This window comes from Prosopis cineraria, unplaced genomic scaffold (genome assembly GCF_029017545.1).
Source record: "Prosopis cineraria cultivar Desert tree isolate PC_DT_omini unplaced genomic scaffold, ASM2901754v1 PC213, whole genome shotgun sequence".
NCBI lineage: Eukaryota > Viridiplantae > Streptophyta > Magnoliopsida > Fabales > Fabaceae > Prosopis > Prosopis cineraria.
In genome coordinates, this window is record NW_026555540.1 from 6,489 (window position 1) to 20,557 (window position 14,069).

Consider the following 14,069-nt stretch of genomic DNA (forward strand, 5'->3'; position numbering starts at 1 on the left):
ACGCACCATAACATAGCAAAGGAGCGAGCTTCCGAAGACATTGAATTGGACTCCGAGGAGCATGTTGACTATTTCATCCATGTCGCGCCATAAAACAAATGCACCAGAACAGAACAAAGGCACACCTTCATTGTTGCAGACTATGATTAGGTTTTCTTTGACGAGTCTTTCGATGAATAGGTAGAAGAGAGTTAAGACTTGACCTCCAACCACACCTTTCACGATCTCGTCCAAGCTTGGTGCACTCAAATGCTTCTCTTAATGTCAGGAGTGCTCGACAAGTTTCAGGTCTTCAAAGTCCTCTCTCACCTTCATAGCCCTCAAACAACTATAACTTTTCACTGTCAAGAACTAGTTTTTGGTGGTGTTCCCAAAGCCACATGTAAGTTTGATCAATGAATAAGGGATGCTACATCTAATAACATCGAAGCTGACAAATTGATGGCATGACTTAAAATAAATGGGTGGTCAACATTGTTATGTTTTTGAAAAATTGAGGGTGACATTACTTCAAAAATAAGATTAAGACACTATGTGTACTTGGGGTAAAAACTCCAACGTAAATATGCGCTTTTATCCGATATATGTATATATATATATTCAAAAATGTCTTTAGAGAGGCACACTACTTAGAATATGATTTAATATAGATGTATGAGCTATAACCAATTCTCCATGCAAATATCGACGGTCAGTCGTTTTATTCACTTAAATATAATGAATTATAATTATACTTATATTTGCGATAAGACATAGTGTTGATTTTTGTCTGGAAAATTGGTTATGATAAGTAATGTTGTAAAAAAAAAATAATTGTTTTTTTTTTTCCCACGAGATTTGTACTCTTATTTAAAAATCAAGGTGTAATTTGGAACGTGAAAATTTTTCTTGATGTTAAATGTAAGAGTTACTTAAGCAGTTTTTTTTAATTTTAAATATAAGATTTAATTTTATTTATCTTTTATATTTATTTATTTTTCAAATTACTGATATTTATTGCACACATAATACTACTGATAATTTCTGATATAAATGATTGATTTAATTAATTTTTAAAAAATATTATTTAAAAAATTAATACACCATTTTTATAAATAATTAATTGAAGTAATTTTTTAATCGATATACATTAATTATCTAATTTTTAGATTTAATAACATCGTGTAGGATGAGCGTTGGATTATTAGTTGGGCAGGTCGTTAAATTATCAATCATCAATTATAATTACAAATATTGAACATAAAAAACGTGTGTCCTATGTTCTATTCCACGAGCATGACCTTGATCGCTTTCTCACTTGACAAAGCCAGAAAGAAAATCTGTCCATCGCCGTTTTCCCCTGCATTTCCGATGGCTCTTCTTCCCCTCACCTCCCGCATTCCGTCTGCATTCTCTGAAAACCCTAAACCTTTCTCATTATCTTCTATCTTCTCTACCTCCACTGCTCACCCCTCAATCGCCTTCTTCTCTGTCTCTTATAATTCTTCTAGGCTCCTTCATTTCCCTTCTCTTCGCTCCAGATCCTCTGGTTCCGGTGGCGCTTCCGGTCCGGCCTCCGGCGGAAAGGATGGTTCTGAAAACCCCTCAGGAACTCCCTCGAAGATTACTGACGAGTGGGGCGAGGAGTATGAGCCTGAAACAGCGCCTACGAAGCTTCCGGATTCGGATCCTCCTAAATACGAGGACGAGTGGGAGGAAGGTGGAGGTGATGTTGAAGATATGGGGCAAGAAAATGGAACTCCGGCTGCAACGATTAAGGACCAGACTGTGGGTGTGGATGATCGACTTGTGGGGCTGAAGCAAGCTCTGGTAGACACCGTTTATGGAACTGATTTTGGATTTCGAGCTGGGCCGGAAGTGAGGGCCGAGGTATCCGAGCTGGTGAATCAGTTGGAAGCGGCCAACCCTACTCCGGCGCCGGTGGAGGAACCCAGGCTTCTCAATGGAACTTGGGTATTGTTGTAAGTTCATTGCTCCTGACACATCCTGTGCTTATTCTATCCATGGCTTGGCATGGGAAATTTCCTCGTAATCTAGTAATCATCCGATGACTTAAGTTATGGGTGGATATTCTCTTGCAGTGTTAAGCTTTTCGAATACGTATTCTCCTTTATGCTTAAATATACCGAGTGATTTGAGCATGACCTAATTTTCGGACTTTTTCTTGTTCTTTAAGACTCCTTACAGGCTTTGCTACAGTTATTAATTATTATTGACTGACTGCATGATAATGTTATTAGATTATTAGTTTAGGAGATCATGTGAGGGAAAGTTGGATCAGTCAGGTCCGGAACCACACTAGACCTAAACGTGACCATTTATGCATAAATCCCATTCTCAGAAGACCACAATAATGAATGAATGTAGTGCCGGGTGATTCCGTTGCTGGTTTTTTACCCCCCTGCTATATAGCTGTAGTGAGGGTTAGTGTAAAATGAACTAGTGCTTCTGGTTCCTATTAGACTAAATGATTCGCAGGGGGAAAAAATAAGACTAGATTACTGACTCTCCTACATTTTTCAAGGTAGATTGACTTGATCTACCGAGGCATTTTTTTCTAAATTCATTTTCACGTAGCTGTTTGGGTAGAGAATTATATTCTTTACTTATTACTTTGTCTAATTTCTTAGTTATTAATGGAATATATCTACATGTTTAGTATTGCATGTCATGCTGATGAAGAATTATTGTTTGTGGATGTAAACAACGTTTACACCTGTGGGTTTTGCACTGAAAAAATGAACCATATAATGTTAAACTGAGTCAATGCATTTGTGCTCATCCAGAATTCTAGCAAATATGTTGCGAATTTTTTTCTTTTTTGGGTATACATGTTGGGAATTCTTTATGAGCATTGGGTTAAGCTAAATCGCAAGTTGCAATGTCTCTAAGCTCGTAAATCTTTTTCTGAGCCCTTACGGTTACATTGCTTGTCAAATTGGTTTCAGGTACACTGCATCTTCTGAACTGTTGCCTCTTCTTGCCGCAGGGACAACACCACTGTTGAAAGTCGACAAGATATCACAAACAATTGATACTGGTAGCTCCACTATTGTAAACTCAACGACATTATCTAGCCCTTTCAACTATTTGTCTTTCAGTGCATCTGCCTCATTTGAAGTGCGAAGTCCCACAAGAATACAGGTATTGCCATGAAAACTTAATCATTATTTGACTGCAGAAAATTTGCATGTGAAAAAAACCGCAAAATTTCTGCCAAGAGGGAAAAAAGAGAAGAAGAAACTTTTAAATTTATCAATAACCTATAGATTGATTGCTGATTTACACATTTGCAGTCCTTTTAACCGAGCTTTTTCTTTGTTAAGCTTTTGCATGATGAAAAATGATAGTTAACGTCTTGTTGCTTTAGGGTACTGAAAAAGCATCGTGGAAGAGAAAATCTATGCTTTTCATTACGTATGTTATATTGTTGTACTGGTCCTTCAATATTAGACAGATCTTTAGGCATGTAAATGTGATTTTTATGTTGCCTGGTGATGTCGCAGTCTGCAAGCTACCCTGTGTCGTGAGCTTGTTTTCTCATCTTGAAAAGACAAATTCTTGGTATTTTACTAATATACTGCAAATGCAAGCAGGTCACATTTAAAGAAGGTACCATTCAGCCCCCAGAAATAAAGTCAAGACTTGATCTACCAGAAAATATTGACATTTTTGGCCAGAAGCTGAGCCTATCGCCTGTGCAACAAACTCTCAGTCCTCTGCAGGATTTGGTGGTAAGCATCTCACGTGCTATTTCTGGTCAGCCACCCCTCAAGATCCCCATTCCCGGTGAGAGGACAAGTTCCTGGCTTATCACTACTTATCTTGACGACGATCTAAGAATCTCAAGGGGGGATGGTGGTCTTTTCATCCTTGCCAGAGATGGGAGTCCTCTTCTAAATCAGTAGGAAAGTAGTCATACACATATCGCTGGTCTTCTTTCCTCCCTTAGGTACATACAAATAATCTGTTGTTTTACCCTGAATTTCTGGCATTTTTAATGGAAATATATCTTGGTGTCACGTGGTAATTCAATGTTGATGGACTTTCACCCGAAAGTTCCTCAGAAATATTGATGTGGAGGAAGTAATATGAAACGATTTAGTTCAATCGATATTGTTTACTTCTGCACATCCCTGTAATTCTGTGTTTTGTCTGTGCATGCTTGAGAGCATGGCTTAAATTCTATGCAGTTCTTGACCATAGAAATGGTAGCTTCACTCCTTTATTCACACCTTCCTTTAACACTCACTCCACCATTAATGCATTCCTCAGTCACCATTAGTTTCGCTCTGTATCGGTGCTTCCTAGAAACATGCACGTCTTCTTCAGAGGCTGCAACCCCTACTTAAAGGAACATGACAAACATGACCAGCACTAGAAACTAGAAAGGTGATATTTATGCCCTTCATGGATTATGCATCAGCACCTATTCACATTCACATGTCCTTAACTTTTTGTTTTCCAAATTTCTGGCCCCTGCCTCATCCATTGATGATATCAAGCATTCAGCTAATAATCTAACCATAAGTCCATAACTCCCGCTTCTGTCATTCTTATCACATTCAAATCTTCCTTTGTCTTCTAACCCGAATAAGTATTAAAGAGGCTTTCTTTGTATCAAATCTCCGTATATAGAGTTCATAATTCGCAATTAGCATTCACCTATTACTTTTCACGGCAAGTATAACAACTACACTTTCTCCAAAAAATAAAACCAACTCACCATTTATAAAAATTAGCAATCAACATAACATAAAATTAATTTTTCTTATTGGTAAGAATGATCGCATGCATCAAAGGTCCGGATTAGTTCAAGCATGTGGTGGTAATACTTCTGATTTTTCAGGATATGGGTGATATGATAAAAAAATTGACTTTCCTTCTCATAACTGTAGAAGAGTTTGGACATTTATTTCCACAGTAAAGAGGTTTATGTGATTTAAATCTATATTTTTATATATCTATATCTATATATAATATAAGATTTTTTTTAAATATCGTATTATGATCTAATAATTTATTTATAGCATACTAACTGTTAATATTTGTTGAAATTAAATCAATATTTTAAAATCCAAAAATGTCTCCCTAATGCTTTTGTTGATCAAGATGTTTGAAATCTAATTGATGTCAGCTCCATGTGGTAATTATTTTTTACTTAATTTTAACACACATCTCTACAAGACTACAATAGCATGAAAATAGTAAACTTAAAATACATGTAAATTTGATATTTTATCAATGAAATGATTCATTGTTCTAATATTTTGGGTCATCATATTTGTTAAAATAAAATATTACAGAATAGTTACATACTCTCTCTAGTTCTTTTTATAAAGTACTATTCAAAAATAACAAAGGGTCCTAATTATGAGGTGACTTAACGAAAATATGAAACAATGTTCCATTTTTACCCTTTAGTTTTAATGCTATTTTTGAAATTTAAGAAAGCATGATGACCTTACACATATAACAAAACGGCTCTCATATTTTCATTGGTTATATTTTTCATAATAATACTTATATCTCCCTAATTAATATGGGTAATATTAAAAAATTGAGATATTTTTAACGAATAAAGAAATATAATATGTTTTTTTTTTAAATCTGAGTGAAAAATATACCGCACATTTACTAAAATAGACCGAAGGTAGTAATGATTAGAAATTTCTTGATGAAGAATAAATGAAGCAACATATCAGGAAAAGGATATTATTTCATTTATCATAATTAATCGAAGGTTGAGCGATCACATTATCGAATATTTAAGAATATTGGGTGTAATGGAATGCATTTTGCACTTAGTTACAGATTTAGATTCTTGAAATTGCGGGGTTGATGACTTGTGCATGACTAGGACTGCAGTGATGATATGGCTCCTCGTAAGGTGATGATGTGGGAGCTGATGTGGATGACAAAGATGACAGGAAAATTGATAGGATGGTTAAAGGAGTGCTGATGAAGATAAAGATGACATGGGTACTAACGACATGACAGGTGATGAAAGGATCACTATGATGAAGACAACGATACGGTTGATCTCATCATTGATGACAAGGACGACTAATGGGACTAATAGGACCAGGATCCTTACATATATGATGACGTGGATGATGATAAAGACAAGGATGGTGACATAGTTACATATATTTCAGTGTGTTTCAAGAGAGAAAAGGCAGCAGTTGTTAAAATACTTGTAGATTTGAGCATGGGAAACTAAAAGAAAACCAGAGAATTATAAAGCAACCATGAAACAAATATTTACTAGTTCTTCTAACCAAAATCTGTAGAGTAGACACAGGGGAAACTGATAATTCCCCAAAGAAAGGCTGAACAACTATACAACAGTCAGAATCGAACAAGAAAAATGGATAAAAAAAAAAAAATTCAAGTGACGAGGTACAGTTGAGATTCAACCAGCACCTACCATTTCGGGCAGCATTTACCACATTGCACAAAATATTATTTCACCATATCCTATCGAACTCCAAAACTATTATCACAAGTCACAAATGAAGAAATTGGCTGTGTTAGGTTCGCTGCATCCATTGTAGGATGTCCTTCCTAACAACAGAGTCCGACCAATTTACTCTGTGGATTGATGGCAACATTTCAGGCGTAGACATAGTTAGGCGCCTGTAGTGGATTGAAGTTCCAGCAGCATTTGGCGGTCGCATCATCATAGCAATGGTTGGAAAGGGCTTTGGCCACATGTTTGTTGATGAGGTAAAGAAATGCCGATCAGAGTCCCTTCTGAAAAATCGGGAATACCCCTTAGGTTTCTCTTTGGGAGTTGCATTTAGCTTTGTCATGCTTGAGTTACCAGTACCACCATTGGTGGGTGTTCCTTGAGGAGGACCACGAATCTGAGCAGATGGTTTCATACGATCTAGGAATCGCAGAATGAAATTCCCAACATTCCGGCCCACTTCTATGTCTCTTTCTTGAATGCTCCGGTGAACTTTGAGCGCAATGTCAAATGCAGCACGGGTTCGTCTGTAAAGAACAAAAGCAGAAAGACCAAGAAAGTAATTGCATTACAGAACCGCTAACGGTTATTTAAAGAAAGCCACAATATTATGAACTTGCTGAAGGGGGATATGGTTATTTTCATTACGCATAAATAAAAGAAATCTAATAAGTTTGCATCAATGTGGAAGAGCTAAACCTAAGTAATCAAAATCATAGTTTAGAATATCCAAGAAAACAAAAGCTGATGACTGAACCGTATGTATTGTAGATTCTCAAAGGACTTGCAACTGCAACATTATTGGCTCTAGAATCTTCAAATCACATGTCATATCTAATTGATTATAACTGACGAGTTAGTATTAGGATGTCCCGCAATATGACTATCTAGCAACCCTGCAGACATGCATAATTGCTTCTGACTTCACCTTAAAAAATACAAATATCAACAAAAACGGGAAGGGAAAGAAAGAATCGGAAGGCTTGGATTTCATATAAAAGGCCAGAAGGAAATAATCAATGGAAACTCCGCCGTTTGACAGGAGGGAAAGACAGGTAACTAAAAAAGAAAAGGACATGATCTTGTCTCTTATCAAAACTTGTAAAATAAGTATCATCATAAAATAAATATTGGTTTCTCAGCCAAGTTTCATCCTCAGGCCCACTTAAAAGGCAGGATGAATAAACATAATGACATGAAAGAGCTTAAAATTTGCACTGGTTTGTCTTGCCGTTTCCCTACTCTGTTCTTTCTGTCTTGACATAAAAGGGAGCATGAATAAACAGAATGACATAAACAAACAGTTTTCTTTCTGTTCTTTCTTAGTTCTTACTACCTAATTCCCTACTTCATTAACTTCTATAATAGATATGCAATCAACTTCGATAGCCACATCCATATATCACCCTCCGGTTTAGGCTTCTCAAAACATATTAATCTCCTCTACCAACAACTCAGGCAAGTTATCAAATCTTTCTTCTCTTTTCAACCTAAAAAAGTAATCATTTCTTACAGGAATACCTAACACAGAGCATTAAGACTACGAGGGCCAGCAATTTACAAGCTTAGGCTAATTGCAAAAAATTAGTAATGCAACAACGCAAGGTAAGAATTACAATAATCCATATCCTAATTAGCTCAAGCACAAGTTTGAAAATAATCGTACTCTCATTGTACAATAAGAACTCCAGCTCCAAGCTAATTTCCTCCATTTTTAATCATCCAGAGACAAATCTCAGGTCTACAAAACAACATTATGTATGAAACCACTCGTACTTTTCTCAAATCTTCACACGATCAAGAGTGATTCTTAAATGCCATTGACGACGCAAATATTAATGCCGAAATAGCGAATCCGAAAATCTTATCGTCCTATCAAGCCACAATTAGTGCGCGTGATCCGTCTTATATTCTTATCACTGAAAATTATCTTACTAATCCATAGGAAATGATTAACAGGATCAGATACGAAAAAATCAACAAAAAAGATGATAAGAACAAAAAAAAGGAAAAGGAAAAGGAGCAAGCACCTTTGGGCAAACTGACGGATCTTATAATGCTTGGGGCTAATGATCTTTCGCTGAAGCCTCAAAGCAAGCCTATAAGTTCGCTTGAGGCCCAGAAAATAAGCAGTTGTGACGGTAATCTCCCAGAGAACCATGATCAACTCTCGAAATGAGACTCTCTTTTACAGAGAATGGTTCGGGTTTTGTGTTGAAGCTTCTGTGGATTCGTTTCCTCTCTATTAATTTATTGCTTCGACCTTCTCACGCACCGTTTCCTGTCGCGCAAGTTTACTTCTTCCTTCATCCTCCCCGTTTGCACCCTTGAACGAGGCCGCCAGAATTTTCGATTGCAATGACGTTCTCATTTCTCTCTCTTTCTTTTCTCCTTTTTACCCTTCTTCCACGGTGCCATCGTGGCCGTTGGTTTCCTTTTTCTTTCGTCTGAACTACGGATTGTCTATTTGTCTTTGGCAAAAAAAATAACAAAAAAAAAAAAAAACTACGGGTTTTGTAATTTGCGTCTCGTCTCCTATCAATGGCGTGATATCAAGAGGCACACCGTAATAAAATAAATATAAATTTATTTTTATTGACTTTTCCATTTTAAAAAATATTTTCCAATCTTTTGACTTATCTAAGTTCTGAATCATCTACTCGGATAGCTTATTAAACGCCTTGCATTTTTATTAACAATCTTTTTCCAATAAATGGAAAATAAAGAAATGCTGCAATATGTGCCTGAACTTCATGATTTTCCTATAAAATGATGGGCCGACAAATTGGCTCTATTAAACCTGACTATATTTTAAATTTCATTTTGATCAGTTCAATTATAGCTCTCAAGATTAAAAGGCCTGCTCTTAATGCCTTGGCCTCCCAACACACATTATTTTCAATTTAAAAATTTAAAAATATATTTAAAATTTTAAAAAATTATTATATATAACATTAAGTCTAGAAATATAAATTTAAGACAATATACATAATAACAAATTTAAGTCTAATTAAAAGTAGCAATATGACAAAATTAACATTCATAACAATTAAACTTTGCTAGCATTATCAATTAAATTTTGACAATTTTTATTATAATTAATATTAATATAATTTGATCCTTCTCCTTGTAAAGTTTATCAGTGACAAATATATTAAGCTTTTCATATATTCCTTCTTCTTCATCATTATTTACAACAAATAATAAACCAAAAATATAATTTCAATATATTTAAAATATGAAAAAAATATTCAAAGTAAACTAATAATAATAAGTTACCATTAAATTCAAAACCATGCAAGGAGCATGAATGAAAAAAATCAAATGACCGTGGGGGAGGCAAGTTAGGATTTTCAGTTTTCTAATTTTTTTTATTTTTAATGTGCAGTGTTTATTTTATATTAAATTTAATATATATATATATATATATATAAGAAGGCCTTAAAAGAATTTTTAAGCTCGATTTATCATTTTATATCTTTAAGAAGTGGATAAGTTTTAAATTTTTTTTAAGCTTAAAAGGACTAACTTTATGAGCTCAATCATAATTGACTATTCTATTAACGTCTTCTCAATTCTCTCCCCATCTCCACCTTTTTTTTTATTGTTAACAACTATTTTTTTATTGAAAACAATTTAGTTTGAGGTACAGAGAGATTTTAAATTTGAACACTTCTTTTAGTCAGGATTTTAATTTAATTTACTATGTTGTGAAAAATTTAGTCTCTTTATCTCAAACTGGCAATTATGCTTCTTTCTAGCTTTCGGAATGGCATGCTAATTTTCTAGGTGAATGATTGAATCTTTGTATTTATTTATTTTATTTTTTATGGTTTGCGAGGCATAAAAAGAATAGATTTATTGGCAATGGGAATATCCGTGAAAATCTATTTGATCCGCCAGGAATATCCATTGAGAATAAAAACATACAACCCTCTCTGAAACTTGAATCTTTGGCCAAAGATAGGCTTAAGCCTTACGTCAAATGCATAGTGAAAATGTGAGCATTGCAGTGTAACAGTGAAAAAAACTATATACAATCCTCTCACAAAATGATGCGAAACTTGCAGCGCCGGTTGAATCCTGAATTGATCATGATTCAAGAAAACTAATAAAGCCCATGCACTGAAGCACATGTAGATCCTCACAGGACTTACAAGTCGAGATGTTATTGGTCTAAAGTCTTTCGATCACATGTCCTATCTAAATTAATTTAAACTTAACAAGTTTAGACAAAAGATGGGTAACATGATGACGGCAGACTTGGGTTTCACATGAAAGGCCAGAAGGAGATAATCAATGGAAATGCCAGCATTTGATAGGGGAGAATAAGATGAAATTTAAAAAGAAGAAAGGACATAATCATGTTGCTTATCCAAACTTTCACAGCAAGTAATCAAGTATCATCCTAAAATAAACCTTGTTTTCCGGCTAGCTTTCCATCCTCACTCTAACTTTATGGGGAGGATGAGCTAGAGAATGACATAAAACAACTTCCAGGCCCATCAATCCATTTTCATCTAAATAGCAATAAAGCTGATCAAATAAATAATTAGCTGGAGCTTTCAAACTTTTTTTTTTAAGATTTAGGTTTAAACATATGATAAGCTTACCTTGGTTTGAAGCCATTTTAAAAGTTTATATAGTCTTTTTCAAAGATTTGCTTGAATTAGGATTTGAATGTTTTAAATTATGAGCAGTCATTTTACAAAATAAATTAATGCTGGACATATTTCTAGAATTTGGAGAGTATAATATTTAATTATTATTTGCAAATTTTAAAAGGATTTTTCTGTTATTCTCCCATAATTTAATTGTAGAATGCTACAAATTATATGTGGATCTAATTGTGAAATAATTTAATTATATTTTCAATTATTACTGGCTCAACCTGTGCACGAGAGGAAGGGTTGTTGCGTTTGTGTGAAGCACTTGAACAACTTCAATTTATTTTTAGTTTGATTACTATATTAACTTTTTTAAAAAATAAATTTATGATTTTCGTATAATATATACGTAATTTGTTTAAAATTCTCAAATTTTATTCAATAATCAATAATTTATTGAAATTTAACTCAATGTATATTTTTTCATATTTCGAATATGCATAATTCAAATTAACTCAATTTTTTAAATAATTAAAATAAATTTAAAATGGCAGTGATTATTACATTTTGAAATAAAATGCTAATAAATTTAAAAATTAGGTACGAATTAAACCAAAATAATTCAGATTGCAAGAATTGATTTAAAATAGACTGAATTATATGAATTTTTTGTGGCCAACAGTCTTGAAAAGAACAATTTCAACTTTGAATTACTTGTTGACAAAAAAAAATCAATTTATCAAAAATAAAGGGAAGAAAAAATAACGATAAAATAAACGCCACACCAGACAAAGTAGCAAATGAAAGAAGATAGAGGGAAAAAATCCAAAAAACTTGTCGAGAAAGGAAGGGAAAGAAAAAAAGAAAAGAATAGAAAAAGAGTAAAAGCCAAGCAAAGGTTTTAGAAGGATATGCAATTAACCGTAGGATTACGATAAGATCATGAGAGAAATCGCTTGAGTAAATGTACTTTAATTTGAATGCAAAAATAAATCAGACTTATCTATCAAAATAAATAAATTGAACTTCTTCAGAAAGCGATAGCAGAATAAAGCTTGGCTTCTTAACGGTAAATTTCTCGTAATCTCCGATCAATCTTCCTCTGTTCCTCCCTTCCCTCACTGCGTCTGAGACCATGCATAGACAGTCTCTGAGCTCACCGTCCTCAAAGCTTCACAGTCATGGCGGAGCCAAGGAGGATACGGACACTGTCGAAGAACCGAAGCTCAGAGACTCTGTTTCATCGGCGTCCAGTTACGACGAAGACGACGACAACGCCGGAAAGAGTCGTCGAGCTTCATTGCCTCCTTCCAGAACAGACAAGTTCATCCACCTCCTTCCCATTCTCATTTTTTGCTGCTTCCTCGTTCTCTACCTCTTCTCTCACACTCCCTCTGCTTCGGAAATGGCTTCTTTTCGTGGATTCAATCGCTCCTCCTGGCATTCTGGTTTGATGCATTTCCAGATTTCCACTGTGATAATTTCATTTAACCAATTTTTTTCGACCAGATTTTCTTAAAAATTCATTTGTTTTTGGTAGATTCAGCGGTGGATTTGAACAACATTCGGCATTTGCCGGTAGAGAGAGCCGACACTCTGCCGATCCTCACCGTGGAAAATTTGCATGAAATCCGGCCACACAGGAAATTCGCCGATTTTTAAGCTGCATTCTCTGGTTTTACCATCCAGATGATTCCTGCAACTTAGTTTCACGCGCCACGAAGATTCAACAGGAATAATCAACAGGAATAATAGGGAAAAAAGTCACGCTCTTGACTTCTGTATAAGCATCTGAAACTGGAAATGCAATGCCTCGCGGATTGATAATTGATAATTGATAATTGACAAATTACCACAAAATTATACGCCTCCGTTTCATTTTTTTCAGCTGTGTTTGTTTATTGCAATTCGGAGGGGTGGCGTAGGTTAAAGTGAGCCTCTGGCGAAGGCGCAGGATAGCAGGTGCGCTGTATGTTGAACACAGCTGGATTTTGGGACCGTTGATGCACTTCGAATTGAGATAGGGAATTTGATGCGAATGCGATAACAACTGGAAATAGTTTGAGGGAATTACTATCTGGATTAAATTTGGGTATAATCTTTTATATTTTAAAATTGTCAATTAAAATATAATAAGTATATGATTGAAGTAAGGTAGTCACATATCGACAAGTTTACTCTTGCGTTAAGAAAATATTTGATTATTCTTCTCCTCGGTAGCTATTAGTATTGTCATTGCTTCACAGGTCATGATAGAGTTGCTTGTTTGAATATTTAAGTTTTGTTAATTTTTTAGTGTCAAATACTCAAATTGGCACGAATGATTTGCAGTTTGATCAAAATGAACAAAATAATATATCAGTGAGAAGATGAACAACTTGGTAGGAATCCACTTATTTATTAAAAAAAACAGAAGAAGCTGACACCGGTTGTTGCATAATCTTGTTTTTGTTCTAAGAAAAGCTCTTATGGTTCAGTCCTTTTGAAAAAGTTCTTACTGACTAGTTCGTTAAAAGGAGAGAGTTTACATATTAAGACCTTATCCCAATTGATAATGATAATAATTAATGAATGGAAAGTTTTGTGATTTTGCAGAATTAGTGGATCCACTTTCCAACTCACTTTCAACATTCAGTGTACACCTTTGTTCGAAGTTTGGTTTGAACCAGGCTAGTTTGGCAAAACCCTAATTTATTTATTCTCTTGAAGATGATATTGGTTTGTATTAGTTCTGGATTGGGTTAAAAAAGAGATTTTTATCATTAAAGATATCGCAATTATTAACAAATTATATTTAAAGTTATACTCGTTTTTTGAAAAGAAAATCGATGTTAATATAATTACAATTTTTATAAAAAGAATTTAAGTTAAAAATAAACTTTAGTAACATGATATATTAATTAATTGGATAAAAAGTTTCAAAGTATTGGTTCTGTTTCGTACAATGTATTGATTCTAAATACAACTTAAACTTATACGTTATCAATTTT

General features: G+C 34.4%; 3 protein-coding genes across 4 annotated transcripts; 2 read left to right on the forward strand and 1 right to left on the reverse strand.

Moving 5' to 3' along the window:
* The first annotated feature begins 1,261 nt into the window (after positions 1–1,261).
* On the forward strand, positions 1,262–4,110 carry LOC129295908 (plastoglobulin-1, chloroplastic-like). Its single transcript, XM_054934506.1, has 3 exons — positions 1,262–1,961; positions 2,949–3,144; positions 3,597–4,110. The coding sequence occupies exons 1-3, from the start codon at positions 1,276–1,278 to the stop codon at positions 3,906–3,908; spliced, it is 1,194 nt and encodes a 397-aa protein (XP_054790481.1). The 5' UTR covers positions 1,262–1,275; the 3' UTR covers positions 3,909–4,110.
* Positions 4,111–6,238: 2,128 nt separating this feature from the next.
* LOC129295907 (uncharacterized) lies at positions 6,239–8,845 on the reverse strand. The gene is made up of 2 exons (XM_054934505.1): positions 8,503–8,845; positions 6,239–6,999 (listed from the first exon to the last, which is right to left on the reverse strand). Exons 1-2 carry the CDS (start codon positions 8,631–8,633, stop codon positions 6,534–6,536), a joined length of 597 nt encoding a protein of 198 aa, XP_054790480.1. The 5' UTR covers positions 8,634–8,845; the 3' UTR covers positions 6,239–6,533.
* Positions 8,846–12,047: 3,202 nt separating this feature from the next.
* Positions 12,048–13,140, forward strand: LOC129295904 (uncharacterized). Of its 2 annotated transcripts, none has more exons than XM_054934501.1 (2): positions 12,048–12,527; positions 12,620–13,140. In XM_054934501.1, exons 1-2 carry the CDS (start codon positions 12,215–12,217, stop codon positions 12,739–12,741), a joined length of 435 nt encoding a protein of 144 aa, XP_054790476.1. In that variant the 5' UTR covers positions 12,048–12,214; the 3' UTR covers positions 12,742–13,140. The 2 variants fall into 2 exon arrangements, with proteins under 2 accessions (XP_054790476.1, XP_054790477.1); XM_054934502.1 differs by having other exon boundaries at positions 12,626–13,140.
* Positions 13,141–14,069: the final 929 nt, after the last annotated feature.